Source organism: Neopelma chrysocephalum, unplaced genomic scaffold (genome assembly GCF_003984885.1).
Source record: "Neopelma chrysocephalum unplaced genomic scaffold, ASM398488v2 Primary Assembly neopelma1_68, whole genome shotgun sequence".
Lineage (NCBI taxonomy): Eukaryota > Metazoa > Chordata > Aves > Passeriformes > Pipridae > Neopelma > Neopelma chrysocephalum.
In genome coordinates this window covers 1,762,503-1,781,146 of record NW_020897727.1, presented here as the reverse complement: position 1 = coordinate 1,781,146, position 18,644 = coordinate 1,762,503, and the positions used below count along the sequence as shown (strand labels likewise).

At 36.1% G+C, this 18,644-nt stretch overlaps 1 protein-coding gene across 6 annotated transcripts in view; it reads left to right on the top strand.

The window, feature by feature from the left end:
• CHD9 (chromodomain helicase DNA binding protein 9) overlaps window positions 1–18,644 on the top strand; it is an 85,441-nt gene that overhangs the window by 47,339 nt on the left and 19,458 nt on the right. For all 6 annotated transcript variants that reach the window (XM_027685216.1, XM_027685215.1, XM_027685213.1 and 3 more), the window contains 17 exons: window positions 35–184; window positions 1,366–1,434; window positions 1,523–1,578; window positions 2,991–3,108; window positions 3,638–3,724; window positions 4,588–4,725; window positions 6,881–7,002; window positions 7,489–7,732; window positions 8,813–8,989; window positions 9,876–10,019; window positions 10,537–10,792; window positions 11,577–11,787; window positions 13,783–13,978; window positions 14,710–14,877; window positions 15,448–15,627; window positions 16,958–17,068; window positions 17,743–17,939. In XM_027685216.1, coding sequence (XP_027541017.1) covers window positions 35–184; window positions 1,366–1,434; window positions 1,523–1,578; window positions 2,991–3,108; window positions 3,638–3,724; window positions 4,588–4,725; window positions 6,881–7,002; window positions 7,489–7,732; window positions 8,813–8,989; window positions 9,876–10,019; window positions 10,537–10,792; window positions 11,577–11,787; window positions 13,783–13,978; window positions 14,710–14,877; window positions 15,448–15,627; window positions 16,958–17,068; window positions 17,743–17,939 — 2,624 coding nt within the window. The remainder of the gene's footprint in view (window positions 1–34; window positions 185–1,365; window positions 1,435–1,522; window positions 1,579–2,990; window positions 3,109–3,637; window positions 3,725–4,587; window positions 4,726–6,880; window positions 7,003–7,488; window positions 7,733–8,812; window positions 8,990–9,875; window positions 10,020–10,536; window positions 10,793–11,576; window positions 11,788–13,782; window positions 13,979–14,709; window positions 14,878–15,447; window positions 15,628–16,957; window positions 17,069–17,742; window positions 17,940–18,644) is intronic.

The following is an 18,644-nucleotide window of genomic DNA, read 5'->3' as shown; positions in this document are numbered from 1 at the left end:
TTATTTATTTTTTTTTTCTTTCTCCTGCATGCAGAAGAGAAGATCAAATCGTCAAGTTAAAAGGAAAAAATACTCTGAAGAAGGAGAAGGGAAGCAATCAGAAGAAGAAGCAGCTAAAGTTTCTGTAAAAATCAAAAAGAATTCTGCCCCTTTGCCTGCTGAACAGCCTTTACAATTATTTGTGGTAAGTAAAAACTGTCTTGGTCCGTAGTGGGAACTTCCTATTTGTCTCAAGGGGTTCAGTGAATAAAGCTCACGGCTTGGAATACATTATCATTAGTAAGCCATAATTTAATGTGACATTTTGCTAAGATCTTGAAAACTGAAAGAAATGGCTTCTTACTATTTTTTCTGTTACAAACCTTTGTAGACTTAATTGAAGTTAAGCATAAGGATAAGACTAAGGATGGGTATATCTCAAATAATGTAGCGTAGGCATATGGAAAAGCTCTATGCTTATGTTATCATGACTTACAGAAGTATAAAATTATTTGGGGGATCTCTGCTTGCTGAGGTATTTAAAAAGGATACTCCTCCTTTACCCCCCCAACCTTTTCAAGGTTTGCACTTCGCTGTTTAACTTGTGCCAGCTCTGGGACTCAAACTTCCTGTTGAGCCATTCTGGGTAAACAGAATGGCAGGAAAGAAACAGGAAAAACGTGTTTGTGAGATGCTTGAAAGAGTGCCAAAAGTTGTAAGGGAAGGAGAAGGATAGTCTAATTGGAAACAAATCAGAGAAAAGAGAAGGTGACTTTTTATTGCAAGCAACTCTTACAGATGCCTCTTTATCTCTGGAACCACAGCTCCAGTCTTGGCAGAGCCACGTAGTCCTGTACGTGTCACATCTAAGCCCTGCTGGAATTCCCAGACACGACCTTCTCTGCCTGATTCCACAGCGTGTTTGTTACCTATGTGCAGAGTAAATCTACTCAGTTGAGTTTGTCACATGCTGGGTTTCTTTTCTTTTTTTTTAACCTGTCTGTCAGAGTTCTCCCTTTCTATATAAGGAAATTCTGGATGTGTCCAGAGCATCCCTTTAACTCAGTGGGGCATTCAGAGTGAGTCTGTCTCTGGGAAGCATTGAATCCTGAGTGCTTGCACTGTGTAAGTGTGTTTTTGGAAGGTGAGCATTTCATCTGATGCTCTTTGGAAGTGCCAGACTTTTTCATGTACTTCTTTCTGGATAGAGACCTGGATTTTAAACTTTACTCCCAGGCTGTTAGAGAATGTTAATGGTGGAGGTCAAATTTACATTTATTGGTGGTCTTCTGACAAGCTTCTTGTGGTTGAAGCTTTTAAGCCTGATAAGTTTAGAGGGCATTTACTGCAGCTTTATAATGTCATTTTTTTTTCCTGCATTTATAGGAAAATCCAAGTGAAGAAGATGCAGCAATTGTAGACAAAATCTTATCTTCCAGGGTAATAAAGAAAGAAGTAAGTGATTGTCATGGAATAAAATTGTTTATTTGAAAAACTGTTTTGCATCTATCATTTTACATTTCCCCTGAATTTCCTTTCCTAGGTATCTGCTGGGATGACAGTAGACACAGAAGAGTTTTTTGTAAAATATAAGAACTAGTAAGTATTAAAAAGTTGTTTCATCACATGTGTTGACTGAACTGCTAAGTACCATACTTACGTGCTCAAGTTTTGTACTGTTTGAAGGTTGCTTGTAGTAGATTTTGTCTTTTTGAGATTTTTCTTTACCAATTTGATCTTTAAACTGCTAAGAATCTGCATTATATTGACAGTAATAATTTTAAAATTATCAGTATTGTGAAACCAGCACTGACCAATTAGCTGAAAGCCTTTTTTGCCGAAGAACAGAATTTTTAGAGAAGATATGTTTATTAAATTCATCAGGGACAACATGCCTGAAGCAAATTATAATTTCATGAATTTAAATCAGAGGTGTTTTGTGAACCTAGATTAGATTTACACTGTCATACATTTAGGAGAGGTTCATGTAGTAGTTGGTCTTATTGTTTCAAAAAGAAAAAAAAATTATGATAGAAATGATTTTTACATCAAAAGCAGGAAATAAAAAAAGACTGAAAAAGAAAAAGAACTTCCTCCAAATTTTCTTACATTAAATTTCATACCTATCTTCCTGTCCCTACTCAATTCTTGATGCTGAAAATCCAAGCACATTTTAAATTGTACATATGTGAATAAATTAATCAGATTTTTTTCTAATAAATGTCGTTTTTCTGAGTCTCTGGATTCACATGTTTCTGAAGACCATTTACCCATTGTTTTTGAAAGGTTAAAGTCTGTCTTTTCATCTGAGAATGAGTAATCCCCAGCAATAGCTATACTTTATTTCTAGCATATCTTTAGAAAGCTTAAAAAGTGATGAAAAGGAATGTGAGGAAGAGATCTATGTACTTCTGTAATCTAACTTCAGAAGGGCTCTCTTAGGGTGCAGTGAGATGCTGTAGGTGCTGGTGCTCATGATTCCTCCTTCCTTTGACTCTGTTTCTTAGAGCTTCTCTCCCAGCCCAGTCTGGTGCCGTGTTCCTCTGTGCCATGAGCTCCTCACTGACCTTTCCCTGGGCTGAGCTCTCTGGTTCAGTAGCAGCACCTATGTTGAGATGGTCACAGGAAGTACAGGAAAAAAATAGATCAAATATATCAAGTAATTTATATCTCTGGGTACTTTCTGATAGAGGTGTCAGATTTTAAACTTGCCTTGTTTTAGCTCACTTGAAATGAGCTTTTTTCCCTTCTTAGGACACATGGAAGAAATTTGTGAATCCATAGAGTTCTGTGGATTCTAGCCCAAAAACACTGCCTTAACTAGATGCTTTAAGATGATTATTTGGAGCAATAAATCTTTGATCTTTACAGAGGATTCTGTCTTAAATGATGAAATGGTTTTTTTGAGTGAAATTGTGGTTTATAAAATATATTATTTTAACTCTATATTAAAAATAGATAGTAAGCTTTTGCTTTCACTAATGTATTAATGTCAATCTCTGTGATTTTAGCTCATATCTCCACTGTGAGTGGGCCACAGAACAACAGCTTTTGAAGGATAAAAGAATCCAGCAGAAAATAAAGCGGTTCAAACTAAGGAAAGCACAGAGAGCTCACTTTTTTGCAGATGTGAGTATAAATATAAATTGAATAAGCTCTTTTATTTCCTCGTAAAATTAATAGTTTGCTTTTAAATAAAAGAGCTGATTGTTAAGAAATAAAAATGAGCCACTGGGGCTGAGGGGTTTTGGTTGCAGCAGGAGATGGATTGTTTAACATAATATTAAAAGCAAGTCTTCTGGAGTCAATGAACTAACCTGACTTACATGGTTTAAAATTGGAATTGGTTGAGTAACTACTTAGAAGTGGTAAGGAGGGAAGGACTTTGTTAGTATGTTTGTTTCTCTGTGACTTACCCACGACAGCACTTTATCCCCAAGTGACTGTGTTTTCTGTTCTGATGTCAAATCCCAGGGAGTGTTGCCAAAGAGAATAAAGTGGTGGTGTGGAGGGGTGTGTGTGTGGATTTTAAGGTGTGTGCAAAAGCCTCAGTAGTTTCCAACTACCAAATTTATTTTGTGTATGATGAGAGAGCAAGTCTTAGCAAATACCAGCTTTTTTTTGCCTTTCTAATGATTTTATTAATCTTGCACTGCAGATGGAAGAGGAACCTTTTAATCCTGACTATGTTGAAGTAGACCGGGTATTAGAAGTATCTCTTTGTGAAGACAAAGACACTGGTGAGGTAAATATACCTTAAAGCAAGTCAAGAAGATACACCTCCAAGTACTGTTTGACAGTTGTAATTTTATCAGATTTCAGAGTAACACTTCAATGATTTTACATCTCCTAGACAATTGATGAGCAAAGGCTGTTGTTAATTAAGGCTAGAGGAATATCCATGATACTTATTCTGCTCTTATAGATAGCAAAATGAGCAGACTTTAACCCAGTGCTTTCTGCATCAGTCTTCCTAAAGCAAGGTTGAGGGTTAGAACAACTTTTCATTGTATGCAACAGATCTGTCATTATTACACATTTAGAAAAAACGTCTTGTCATAAGACTTTTTCTCCTGCCTCTTTGTTTGGTTTTGAAATATTTATGCACTGAATCTAAATAAGATAATCTGCTTTGTTTCCATCTTTTGTGACTTTTCCCAAATTTATATAAGTTGCCCAGCAAGGCTGTCAAGCTTTCTGTTTTGTTGAGAAGACCTCTGGTTTAGGAACTCTCTAAAGCTCTTTGGTTTAGGCCTAGGTAGCCTGATTTAGAGACTGGGGGAAATGTTCTGGGTGGTGCCTTTGTAGTTACTTCTGCCAGCCTGCCCCATTTCCACAAATATCATAATTTATCTTTCCTAAGACTTAAGATTTACTTGTGGGTAAGGGGGATTGAAAAGTACTCCAGGGGTCTACAACAAGAGGCAGAATCTGAGAAACCAAGGATAAGTAGTTCAATAACAGGAATCTACACTGAACATTCGGAAAAGTGTCAAAGTGTGTTTTTGCTTCCAGCTCTCTTGTGAGCAAGCTACTCAAATAGTAAGGCATATTAACAGTCTGTATACTAAATTAAAAACTGATAACATTCAGAATTTTCTTCTGCAGCCTGTTATTTACTATTTAGTAAAATGGTGTTCGTTGCCATATGAAGACAGTACGTGGGAGCTGAAAGAAGATGTAGATCAAGCAAAAATAGAAGAATTTGAACAATTGCAAGCTTCCAGGCCTGACTCAAGGAGATTGGTAAAATTATATCTAATTTACTTGTCTGTCTTGGGAAATTTGATTTTGTTTTCCCAACTTTAAAGTTTTGTGTTAATACATAAGGCTTATTGACGTTTTGTATAAAGGATCTGTGTGCCTTTGTGACTAGGAATAATAATATACTCAGGTAGGCATAGATAAATATTCTCATCTAAGTTGTTACTCTTTAAAAAAATTAAGATTTTTGCTTAGGAGAAATTATGAAGTGCTATGACTTTCTAACTGAGTAATGAGCCACATGTTGAAAGTGGCTGTCACAGAATCTGAATACCTTTAAGATGATGAGAAACCAGAATTAACATCCTTTTATAGAAAACAGAGTTAAGCCTTGTATTTCAGCACTGAAGGAAATTGGCAAATGAGATCTGTCAAACAGATTCTGTAATTACTTCCTGCTTTTATTTTTCTTGTTGTCAATAAAGGGCTGGCTGAAAGGAAAAAAAAACATGTGCAATAAGGAAATGTGTTTTATCTTTAAATCATCCATCTTCTGTCTCCTAGAGCAGGAGAAAGCAAAATAGTTCTATTTCAAGTCTTTTATGTCATTGTCAGAGTAGGACATGTGTCCTGCGTGGTGTAGTACAACACTTTTTCTAACTTCTTTTACATAACTAAATATGCACAGTGTTTTAATTTGTAGGCTTTGGGGTTTATTTTAATGGGTTTTCCATCTACAGATAATGACAGTAGTCACGATTAACATCATATTATATTGAGTTCATTTTTGTAGTATTTATTTAAAATCTGACATTTTGGCATGTGGGAACAAGAGCTGTTATACCTCTGTTACCATATTTGGCTTTGAGAGAAAAAGATGATTAAAGCGCAACTGTACAACTGACAGTCATTTCGGCATCAGCAACAAGTATTTTTTGCTTCAGGCTCCAGCAGCTACAAGCAATTATTTGCTGACTGCAGCCCTGTGAGCAGGAGCGTGGCTGCTCTCGGTGTGGGGGAGTGGACAGATGGCAGCTGGTGGGTGAGGGGAGGAGGGACAGCTACTGCTGTGCCCAGACCTGGTGTCAGGTGATGCTGACGCTGGCAGCGAGGAGATATAAAATTCAAATCTAAAATTCAGAGCTGCCAGATAAGGCCACATGAGTCTAGAGTGAAAGCAAGCTTTTATAAATGCTGAGAAATGAAGGAGGGGCTGGGGGGGAAGTACAGCTGATCAGAAAAGCTCTAACTAAAATTATTTCACTTGCATGTGTGAGTTTGTTCACGTTGGGATGCAGAAGTTTTCAGAAGAGAGGTGTTTTTCTGCTGGAATCATACCTAGTATCAGTCAAACATTTCATGATTTCGCTACTAAATTGCCTGCTAAGCTTAAGGCCAAGCTGTTGAGGCTCCAGGCTTGGGAACCAGTGGGTGTGTGTATATGTATATATTTTTATATGTAGCCCCTCAGCTTTCCTTTAGCTTTCTAGGGACATTAGGATGATACACCTTGATACTGTTAGTCTGTTTTGTCATGTCCTTGGTATTGTGACCCTGTGTGTGCTGGTGCTGTTTTTCATCTCATCTCTTGGTGGAATCGATTCAGAGAACTAAACCACTCATAAGTTTACTTTTCTGTATTCCTGCTCTTGCCTTCCTGACTTGGCCAGCTGTGAGATCCAGTGATCAGCAGTGACCAGGGCAAGTGCATAAAGGAAAGGGCAAGATCAGAGTAGCTTAGTATAGATGCCCAGACTACTTCAGGAGAAGAGCATCAGTGTCCAGAGTTGCTTAGAGTTCAGGGATGTTGGTGATCCCAAATACTCAGTTGGCTCTGTTGTAGGGCAGCTGTTCTTGGAGCTGCCAAAGTGAAACTTCATGTAGTCTTGAAGTTTCTTATATAAATGAATTAGTGTGTCAAATTATCTATGCCAAACTGTTTATATTCTTAGTTTTAGAAACCAGTTGCTTTATTTTATCATAATGTAGTCTTAATAATTTTAGAAGTTGTGATTCATAGAGACAAATAAATACAAATTACAGGTTTCTGAAGACTGTTAATTAGTAAGGAATGTTAGCACTGACACCTTCCTGCTTTTAAGGTTTAATAAGAACATTGTAAATCTAAAGTGATACACTCACTAAACAGTGGGGTTAGATATTTTGGAAGAATAAAGCATTTATCTTTCCTTTAAAGGACCGACCGCCTCCAAGCTCCTGGAAGAAGATAGAACAGTCCAGGGAATACAAAAATGGCAATCAGCTCAGGGAATATCAACTGGAAGGACTTAACTGGCTCCTATTCAACTGGTACAATAGGTATATGCATGGAATATTTTTTAATGTAGATTTTAAACAAATTGAGTGAATCACTGTTACTGAGGATGAATATTGTTTTAACTAAAACAGTGACTTCTAGGGAATCTGCATTAATTTCTAGCATTTTTGTCAAGGTGAACGTGTGTGTAGGAAATCTGCTTAATTTGAATTCTTTTAATTAGGGCAGATGTAGTCCCAAAAGAACACTTCTGGAATATATTTTTCTAGGAGAACTTCATGGAACATTCCATTCTCAGGTTTTGCCAGTGCTAAACATGATGCAAAGCTTGTGGTTTCATGTACTGAGCATTCTTTCACCATAACCAGGGAGTGTTTGCAAAGATCTTTTTACAGTGCCTTGGTTTTGACTGTTGTTGTAAACTGGTATATTTGAGTTTAGCTTTTATAGATTGTCCATTTGAGTAACAGCTTTAGTGTCTGTACTTTCTTTGATGCTAGTGACAAAGAAATATTTTTTACTTCTAGGCGAAATTGCATTTTAGCAGATGAAATGGGTCTTGGCAAAACCATCCAGTCCATTACATTCCTCTATGAAATCCTCCTGACTGGTATAAGGGGGCCTTTCCTGATCATAGCTCCGCTTTCCACGATAACAAACTGGGAACGGGAATTTCGCACATGGACTGACCTGAATGTCGTGGTGTACCATGGCAGTATGATCAGCAGGCAGATGATCCAGCAGTATGAGATGTACTTCAGGGACTCCCAGGTATTGTAACATCACTTGTGTGCAATAACTTACCTGAAAGCTGTTTCAGGTGGGAGTAAGGAAAGGTGTGCTTTACATTATCTGTGTGTTTATCTTAGTGAAAGTCATCTTATATACCCTGATGTTTCATAGGAGCATCTTTAACATATGCTTACTGAGTAAATTTAGTGGAAGTGTTTGCAGCAAGATGTGTTGTTTCACTGTGCTGAGTAATTCTGCAATTGAATAGCAGTGACGCTGATGCTCTTGTGGAGATTAAAGTGTACACAGATGGTTGCAGTTGAGTCCTGAATTTGAAGAGCAGGGAGAAAAAAAGTATCACTGATTAAGCTCTTACCTTTATGTAGCTGTTGATTTCCTTTTGCTGGTATTAACTGTACAGTTTGCTTTTCAGTCTGAAATACATAACATTAAATGACATGAAAAAAATTGAAAACTGTTTTAAAAGGGATTTTTTTGCCTTTTCTATATATTGTGCATAAACAATTTTTAAATTGTGATATTTCTATGAAATTGATAAAGCTGAGAACTTTTTATTAAGTAGTGCTAAATATTAAAATGACATTTTGAATCTGTAGTGAATTATTGTATACTGCCTTACTGAAGGCCTCACATATTCTCCTTGTCAAACCAATGGAGTAAGCTGGATAAAAAGTTCTCATTTAGTTCTCAGGTGATATTTTGAATACTTACTCTATGACTGCTGTGTTAATGTCATATATTTTGATTGACTGACTGTAGGATTTTTCCTGTCAGTCTTTCTGATTTTCTCAGGGTTAAAAATGGGATTTTATCTACATGCACATTTTGAAACAGTTCTATTAGATGGTTATATCTGTAATTGAAAAGTGGTTAAACTTCTACTGTTGGTTAGATAATGTTGGATTTGTGTCTGTGGGTAATTACTCATTAGTATTAATTAGAGAGTTACAGAGATCTAATAAACGTGTATGGGATGACTGAATAATTTATAATGTAAAATCTGATGTGTGGCTCTTGACAAAATTTCAGCAACAAAAATCTGTAAATTGAATAGATGAGAAGTAATGTAACAAATTTGGTGTGTTGATGAATCTCTAGGGCCGTATTGTTCGAGGTACCTACAGGTTCCAGGCCATTATCACAACTTTTGAAATGATTCTTGGTGGGTGTCCAGAATTAAATGCAATTGAGTGGCGCTGCGTTATTATTGATGAAGCTCACAGACTGAAGAACAAAAACTGCAAACTCTTGGAAGGACTAAAATTAATGAACCTTGTGAGTAACTAGAGTTCCCTTTGGGGGTTTGATTTTAGCAGTTTAGTATGATAATAAATAAAAACAATTGCTTTGCATGCCAGACCTCTCAAGCAGCCTTTCTCAGGAGATAACTGTTCCTGATACTCTTCAAACATATGTGGTTTTGATAGCTGATGGTGGTATATATATTTTTGATAAAACAAAATATGGCAAGTTCTAACTGTTGGCACGATCTATTTCTGATGATACTATTCCATTGTTTGTTTTGATTAGGGGAAAAAATTTCATTTAAAATTTGCTTTAGCTTTTGTGCAATGTTTTGTTCAGTAATTGATGTTTAAAAAACTGGAAAGTATTTTAAGCAAGTTATTTACCATTAAAAGCAAGCAAGAATTTCAAACAGACTTGTTGTCTAGTCCTGTAGTTAAGATTTTATTTGATACAGTGCAAGATTTTTAAAAGTAGATACTACCATGTGTCTTGAGGCTTTTGGTGCATTACTACAAGATGCGCCATGACTAGTTTGGCAATTTTTTATTACTTCATTATTACTTTCCTGCGTGTTCTCATAAGTAATTATAATTCTTTGTGATACATGCTTAGTGTATATTTTCCACACTATAGAGAGAGAGGATTGTAAATGTTTGAATATTTGCCTGAATATTACAGTCAAATTTGAAGTGTTCAGTCATTTTTTTCATTAGAGATGTAGAAAGAGAGAATTTAAAGAAAAGCTAGTAAGAAATACTTCCTGGTGGTTTTTAATAAATTGGTTTATCTGTATTACTTGTGTACTTAGTGACACTCAGAACTGGTGTTTTCAGGTTGCAATGCTCAGACTTAAGACAAAAATTTTTGCAAATGGGTGCAGATAAAGTTATGCAAGTTTTGTTTCCTTTTGTAGGAGCATAAAGTGCTGTTAACAGGTACCCCACTGCAGAACACAGTAGAAGAATTATTTAGCCTCCTTCATTTTCTTGAACCACTGCGTTTTCCTGCTGAATCTACATTCATGCAAGAATTCGGAGACCTTAAAACAGAGGAACAGGTATAACTTCGTTTTGAGCTTTAGTGTTTAAGAGTGACTTCCTTGAAGGAAAAATCTTGGTTCTAGTTAGTAGCCAGATAGTAACTGTTACTGCTCACCCCCCTTCAGTCTCCCCATATCACCTGTGAGTTCTTCTGTCATGTAATTTCTCTAAACTGTCTCTAAGCTTACAGTAGCAGTAAGCTAAGTAAAATATTGGATGTTAGCAAATTATTTTTACTTTTCTATGTCAGTTTTTTTAATTTGGGAAGTAAATACTGAGAATAATAGAAATTGAAGTTTTCTGGCTTTGTAGAGAGTTTTTGCAGACAAATGTTAAAGATACTTTTTTGTTGTTTTGGAGTACATACATTAAAAAATTCTTTAGTAATTTGGGGTTAAAAATAAGGCTGTATCCCATGTGGAAAATTTTACATGTAAGTCCACCAAAAAAAGAAGTGACATGTAGTTGAAAAACTTTTAATTTAACTACACTATTACTTTTTTGTGTTTGTACAAACTGTTGTGTTTCATTTAGGTTCAGAAACTACAAGCAATCCTGAAACCCATGATGCTCAGGAGATTAAAGGAAGATGTAGAAAAAAAGCTGGCTCCTAAGGAGGAAACTATAATTGAAGTAGAACTAACTAATATCCAGAAGAAATATTACCGAGCTATTTTGGAGAAAAATTTTGCTTTCTTATCCAAAGGAGCAGGGCAAGCTAATGTGCCCAATCTGGTTAACACTATGATGGAACTCAGAAAGTGTTGTAATCACCCTTATCTCATCAAAGGTAAATACATGATTTTTAACTACTTTTTTACTTTTATTCAAAATATGTAAGAACTTCTGTAATAATTCTTTAGTGTTTTCATCTGACTTTCCAAGGACTGCATTAGATAGAAGCGTTTCTTTGTTAGACACAAGACGGAGTTGCCTGAAATGTGAACTTTTTTTGTGGGACTTCACAGAATATTTAGAAGCAATTTTCCCGTGAAAATGGTACCTCTCTTTTAAAGCAGCATGAAGAACAACTTTTAGGTCTGACTTTTTAAATTAATGCTTCTTGCAAGTGATATGATCTGTCAGTCTTCATTGCTTTTCTCACCTATAACTAACTGATGTTCTTCCTGACTTGAAAGAAAATACACTTTAAACTTCTAAAGTTTTGGTTGTGATTTCAGAAGAAGTATTCAGAATACTGGGTTTTTAAAGACTCATGTCCCATTTAAAATACCACAAAGACAAAAGAACTTGTGCGGTTTTTTTAGTTGTTTTTTTACACAATACTTGTGAACAAGTATTTCAGTTTTTGCAATTTGGAGGAGGGGGTTCACCTCGGTCTAGGTGTTTTTTCTTTGGTGTTCTCCTTAAAAACTTCAGACTTGTTTTCAAAGCCCATAGAAATAGATGTTCTTGTTTAAGTTTCAGATCCATTCAGAACTATGTTCTGTCTCCATCCATGGCTAGTGGGGGATATTTAGGGTACAAGCACTGATTTTGGTAACTTAGTCTTGTATGTATGTGGAGATATTTGTGTAGATACACCTGCGGGTATGGAATATATTCTTATATAGGTGCTGAAGAGAAGATCCTTGGAGAGTTTAAAGAAACATACAGCCCCAGTGCTCCTGACTTCCACCTGCAAGCAATGATCCAGTCTGCTGGGAAATTGGTTCTTATTGATAAACTTCTTCCAAAAATGAAAGCAGGAGGCCACAAGGTCCTTATCTTCTCTCAAATGGTGCGTTGCCTTGATATTTTGGAGGATTACCTTATACATAAAAGGTAAGATGTTTCATATTCTGTAGTATATTGTTCTTGGTGGGCATATCTGTGAATGTTAGTGCAGGATTAATGATAGCAGCACACCAAACCTGGGAGTTTTGTTTTCTTTTTTGCTAATCAGTGTGTAGCTTGTGTTCTGTGATGTGTTCTGTGATCATTTATTCACCAACCAATTAAAAACTTCAGAGGAAAAACTAGAGAGAGGTTGTTGAGTAAACCATGTGCCTTCAGTTTGTTGCTTTTTCCATTAAACATTCAATTATGTATGTTTATACTTTTTCTGTTGGAAACCAAGTAGGTTCAAGCTCAGTGTTGCTTGCCCAAACCCCAGGAAGCATTGAATGTGTTCTTTATTTATATGATGTTGAACTTGGACCAGATAGGGTCCAAGATGCAGCTCCTTACTTCCAACAGAATATAAGCACAAAATGGTAAACAACTGGAAGTTTGTTTTTTATTAACATAAAAGTACAAATGTTCTTCCTATCTTTCCTAAGTTATGACTGCTTTGAATTTTGCAGTAGAACTGAACTGCCAGCTGTAAACCAGTTCCTTGGGTTGGCTTTTGCCATCCCATATAATAGCACCCTTTGATTATACTGTTCACTCCATGGAAGCTAAATGTTTATATGAGTATGTGACTAAAATGCATAAACTTGGTTACAACTGGTAGATGCTGTGTCAACCTGAAAACCTATAAAAAGGCATAGTTCTGGTTGTTTTACTAGTGCATTGGTTGGAATGTCCATACTGTTTTGAAATGTGTAGTTGTCAGTGAACCACATTGTAGTAACTCAGAGTTAACATGTTGAAAAATAAAAATTATTAATAATGTCAGCCTTCTTGCAGTGGATACTGGAATGTATATTGAATATTAGATTATTTTAATACCTCTTTTTGTGATAGTTTTATATTAAAGCTATCTGTTTGAACTGAGAGCTCAACAGCTTCTATGTTTCATTTTAAAAGATCAATTTTAACTTCATAGTAGCTGTTACAATTCAGTATGTAAAATTTTCTGTAACGTTCTAACATTTAAACTAGTCAGTCATATCTACAGGTGGAGTCTTTTGAAATCCATAGGAGCTGCCATTTGGTTAGAAATGTTAGAGTGCACACATGATCAGACTTGGTGCTTAATGGAATTCAGGACTGTAAGGGATGGCTGCCTGCCAAAATAAATGCCTGTGGTCCTGTGGATTATCTGCTGTGCCATTTTATAGCTGATTAGAAGAAAAATGGTTGTGAGGCTTTCTGACTACTAGATACACATTCAGCATCTTACTCAGTTTACAACATACAGGAGTGTTTGCTCCCCTTTTAAGCATTTTAGTTTCAAAGGAGTCTTTCCAACTGTCAGATGTAACAAATGAGAGTTTTACTTCAGGCTTTTAAATTTGCTGGGTTTAGTCTAGGAAGCCTTGATAAAGACTGTTAGAGGTGCTATCAGGTAATTTTTGTTCCATTTCTCCTAATCTTTACGGAATCAATATGCAGTTTGTCCAATGACAGCTCACCAAGTTCTGCTTTCTGCCGATTACTTGGGTACTCCTGATGTGTTCAATTTGGTACATAATACAGGAGTCCACTGTCCTGCTTCTGTGACCCTGGGCAGGGATCCAAGGATAATAGCATGTGAAAAACTTGTGAGTGTCCACAAAGGACTTCAGGTTATGATATGTTTTAGTGCAACCAAGTGCCATGGTAATACATGGTTTTGGTGTGTATAGTCAGGTACTTGTTTAGCAGGCAAAGTTCAGAAGAACTTGTCTCAAAATGCTCAGCATTTGGACTTTGCTGATGTGTATTAGTACTACAAATGTGCAAGTTGTGACGTGATCCTTGGTTATGTTACCCACTGCTAATCAAAGTTAGTCTATATCACTTTTACTCACTGTAAGGAATAAACATGCAAGCAGGAGATCTGTTCTAGTCGCCCTTTAAATTTTAAAAAAATGTGTAACAGTTTGTGTGTGTGTGTCTGGCAATCTGCAGGTACCTGTATGAACGGATTGACGGGCGGGTACGAGGCAATCTCAGACAAGCTGCCATCGACCGCTTCAGCAAACCCGACTCCGATCGCTTCGTCTTCCTCCTCTGCACCAGAGCTGGGGGTTTGGGCATCAACTTGACTGCAGCAGACACATGTATAATTTTTGATTCTGACTGGAATCCTCAGAATGATCTGCAGGTGAATTCCTTTGAGCATGATACATTTGGAATATTGTATCTGTTTTGAACATACGTGATTTTAAAATGTTTGTGTTTTTTAAGGTATGTGTTGAAAGTTTTTGGATGAATGCTTTCCACTTGGATAGGAGAGGTTTCATTTTGGTTGGGTTCTAACTTTTTCTTTCAAATTGATTACTCTTGAAAAATAGAACACAGGTAAAGTCAGTGAGTTGGTAAAACCCTTAAGATTTGATGACACTCTGAAACTGGGGGCTATTTTTGCATGTACTGACTAACACAGCTTACGTAAATAGAGGTGTTCAGCTAAAGCATAATATATAGAAAAGGATTAATATGTATTAAGAAAGAGTGAATTAATCAAATCTAAGAATTAGATGCTGAAACTGAGTCAATTCTCAAGTCACAACTCCTTTGCCATTTGTATCTGGAGATCAGATAATTTATGAGCTAGCATGTCTTTTTACCTGGTGTTACTGCAAGGGAAATACCATTCAAGAGCATTCATCACAGACTGTTCATCTGCATTTTACTTGCTACACTGTTTTCAGAAAACTTTGCAATGTGAGAAATGTCTGGTAGCTTCCATTTACTTAAATGTGTATTGAATCCTTTTGAGTTCATGCTCTCGTTTTTCAGATTGTGGTACATTAGAAAGAGTTTTTAAAAAGAATAGTATCTTATTCCTACATAAGTCTAAACTCCTACTGCCATTCTCCCTCCCTTCAAAAGGCTCAAGCCCGATGTCACAGGATTGGTCAGAACAAAGCAGTGAAAGTTTACAGACTGATAACACGGAATTCCTATGAGAGAGAGATGTTTGACAGAGCAAGTCTGAAACTGGGACTGGATAAGGCTGTCCTGCAGAGTATGAGTGGAAGAGAAAACAGTGTTGGTGGTGTATGTAGATTTATTTCTTGAAATAGCCTTCCTTTAGCTTTTGAAATCATATGGGAATTACCTCAAATTACAGAAGCTACCATTTTTACATTTTTCAGTCATTTGCCTCTCCATTCTGTTTTCTGATGTGGACTAGCAATATAGCTGACATAATTTTTAATGTAGTCAGTTACTGTGATAAATGTTTCACTATTTCTTGCCTCTTAAGGTTTAAGGTAGATAATGTCAGAGTTAAAACATGGAGAGAAGTTTCTCTTTGTTTCCTTGTATCTTCTCATATTAATATAATGTGTGACTTTAAGGGAAGATTTACATCCAGTATGAATAGGTAATTTTTTTTAAACGTGCTCATCATGGTGTTAAGAATAGCCAAAACAAAAAAGAGGCATACTTGTAAAAATGTGCTCTGTAACCACATAATAAATTTTTATTTCAATTGTCAACAACACTTTTTTCTTAGCTTTTAAATCATAAAGCTCAGTTAGGTGGCGGAAACACGGGAAAGAGAAATAGAAAAGACTTGGGGATTTTTTTTTTCTTGACTGTCTAAACCTGATTTAATTTGCTCAGATCCAGCAACTCTCCAAAAAAGAAATCGAAGACTTGCTTCGAAGAGGTGCATATGGTGCCATTATGGATGAAGAAGATGAAGGCTCTAAATTCTGTGAGGAAGACATTGACCAAATTCTGCAGCGTCGTACTAAAACCATCACGATTGAATCAGAAGGGAGAGGCTCCACATTTGCCAAGGTGCAGAACAGCAGGTTGCTCTGTGACAGTATAAGCTGTAAATGTAACTGAGTGTTGTAGGGCTTATGCCTTTTTTTTTTGTTACATTTACTTCTGTTTAATGAGGGTGTGTGTTAGGTATGTTTTTTGGGTTCTTGCATCTGTGTGTTTATTAAACATGTGTTTATTTTAAACATGCTCATAGCAAAATGAGATTTGCACATGCAGATTTTGTAAATGGCAGATGCAAAGAGCATGCTTGAGCAAAGATGAGTAATGGATATGTGCTGCTTTTGAAAAGGCTGGATTTTGTGTGAGGTGTAAAGGGCTGCATTAAAAAAATGTTTAAACAAATTTTTTCATAGATCCATTTATATTCAGATACATTAAGAGTAGGGGACAGGTCTATGACAATAATTAATAAGATTAAAAATTCTTAATTTGTGTAGGCTTATTATAAAAATGCCTACACAGAGGAAATAGTTTGAACCTTGGGCTTTTTTGGTAAGAGTTGGAAACCTCCTAAAATAGCAGGAGGTGGAGAGTGCATATATGTACATGGGAAGGGGGCTGAGAGTGTAAAATATCAAGCAGTATAACTGAGCTTGGAGCGTGGGCACTTCTGGAATTGTCACAACTGCATTCATGAAGAAAAAAAAAGGGCAAAGCAAAAGAAAAACTTTAAAAATATAACTAATATACGTTTATATTCTTAAATAGTAGTATTTATAAATATTATTTATTTATATGCTTATTTAGGCCTTCTTATATTTTGCTGATTATGGCTTAAATAAGAAGTAGACTTCTAAATAAGATCATCATCACTGCCTTTTTATCAGAAGAGTTAGAAATTTTTATATATATTTACTCTTTTCCCAAATGCGGTGTATCGGGGTTTTTTAAATGCCTTCTGAAATTAAGCTCATTCCATGCACTCAAGCTTTGATTGTTGGCAGCTTAAACACCCCTTTGAAATTTCCCTCAAGCGAGTGCTTTTGCATGAGATGAAATCCCCAAATGCTGATAAGCCTCTTCAAAAGGTTCTTTTTTCTTCCATTCGAGTAATTTAGATTCAGACTTAGAAGCAGAAGAGTCTTGCTGCTTAATGTTCTTCTCTCCTGATGGTGCATAAAAGTTCATTAGATTTTTCTGATATATTATGGATCTGATTTTTAAAAATTAAGGGGGAGGAGAACTTTTGAGTTGCACTGCAGTCTAAGTAACTTCTAAAGTTGTAACAGCTGCTTGGGAGATTTTTTGATGAAATAAGGTCATGCATTCTTCACAGCACTGAAGCAAACTCTACATTTTGATGTGTGCTGTTGGTAAGATTTAGTTTTATTTATTACAGGCTAGTTTTGTTGCATCTGGAAACAGGACTGATATTTCACTAGATGACCCCAACTTCTGGCAGAAATGGGCCAAAAAAGCAGAAATAGATATTGATGCCATCAGTGGTAGAGTAAGTACTTTTCTTTTTTAATGTGTGTTTTTCCAAGTATGTGCTTGCTGTTGAATTCTGAAATAGCAGGTGTAGGATTTCTGGTGCTTTTTGATTAATATTTCAACAAATCAGACTTCTTGTTCTGGATGATTTGTGCCTGCTGATAGCTGTATTATTTCGTATTTCCCTGCAAGTTTGGAAGTCTTTGATTTTTGTCAAAGCCCTGGAAGTGGTTGAAAGTGTGGAATTATTCTGATTGCCCCATTTTTCTGTCTGTAAATCCTGGGCTGGAATCTGCAAAATAACTAAGACCTGTATAAATTTTATATGGAATTATATAAATAACAAATTTTCTGTGGAAGTTGTGTCCTATACCTGAAAACATTCCTATGCATTCAATGCAAAAAGGTTTCAGTGCCCCTTTTTGCTCACAGAGGCTGCAGTGTAGTCTAAGTATTGAGGTCTGAGGAGATACTCAGTGTTGTTTATAACTAATGTACTGGTATTATGGTATTAAACTCTTTTTTTATTGCCTTAAATACCACAACATTTTTTAATTGCTTTGAGTTTTCACTGTGATATCTTCACAAAATACCTGTTAATGACATAAGAATTGTTTCTGAACCGAAGCCATCTACTTGAGAAAAACTTACCAGCTGTTTCTCTCATAAGGTTTGTTTGAAATTTTGCAGAACAGCCTGGTTATTGATACCCCAAGAATCAGGAAACAAACACGGCCCTTCAGTGCTACAAAAGATGAACTGGCTGAGTTGTCTGAAGTGGAGAGTGAGGGTGAAGATAAACCCAAGCTCCGCAGGCCCTGTGACCGTTCCAACGGATATGGAAGAACCGAGTGCTTCCGGGTGGAAAAGAACTTGCTGGTCTATGGGTATGGTTGTACATCTTTCTGCATTCTAGGAAGTTTCTAAAAATTACTTTTTTTCCGTGTACTAAGTTGTATATAAAGTACTTGTAACTATATATTGGCAGTAACCTGGTGTGTATATACAGAGAATTTATTTAGAACAGAAATTTATTGTACACCTTGTATAAATCTGGCAATTTGCAATTAAAGAAACATTAACGAAGAAAGGTGAAAATCTTTCTTCAGATGGGATTATAGCATTTAGCATGGGCACTACGGGAGTCTCTCTAAAATTGTTACAGTAAGTGCTGCAGGCAGGCTCAAAACTCCTTAAATAAAAAATACCTGAAATAAAGGCTTGGTAGGTAACTTGATTTTCATAACTGCAGAACATCTTGCACTTCTGTGAGGCACAAATAGGAACTGAAAACGTAACCAGTTATTTTAAGCATACTGAAATCATATGTGTTGATTTGGAAATCAAATCTTAGGTCTTCTCTCACCCATCTTATAAGAAAAATAACTGCATTCTTGCCAATATGAGTTCCCATCAGTGTTGTATCTTAGAAGTCTAAAACAATCATCTGTGTGTTTTTTAAACAGGCACTTTTTGTTTAAAACTCAGTTTTACACAGATGGAGTTTTGTTGCAAATGTTACTTTCTTATTTCCACTCAGTAACTTGAGCTGAAGGAAAAAAATTGAAAGCTGAGTATTTTACAGAGAAATT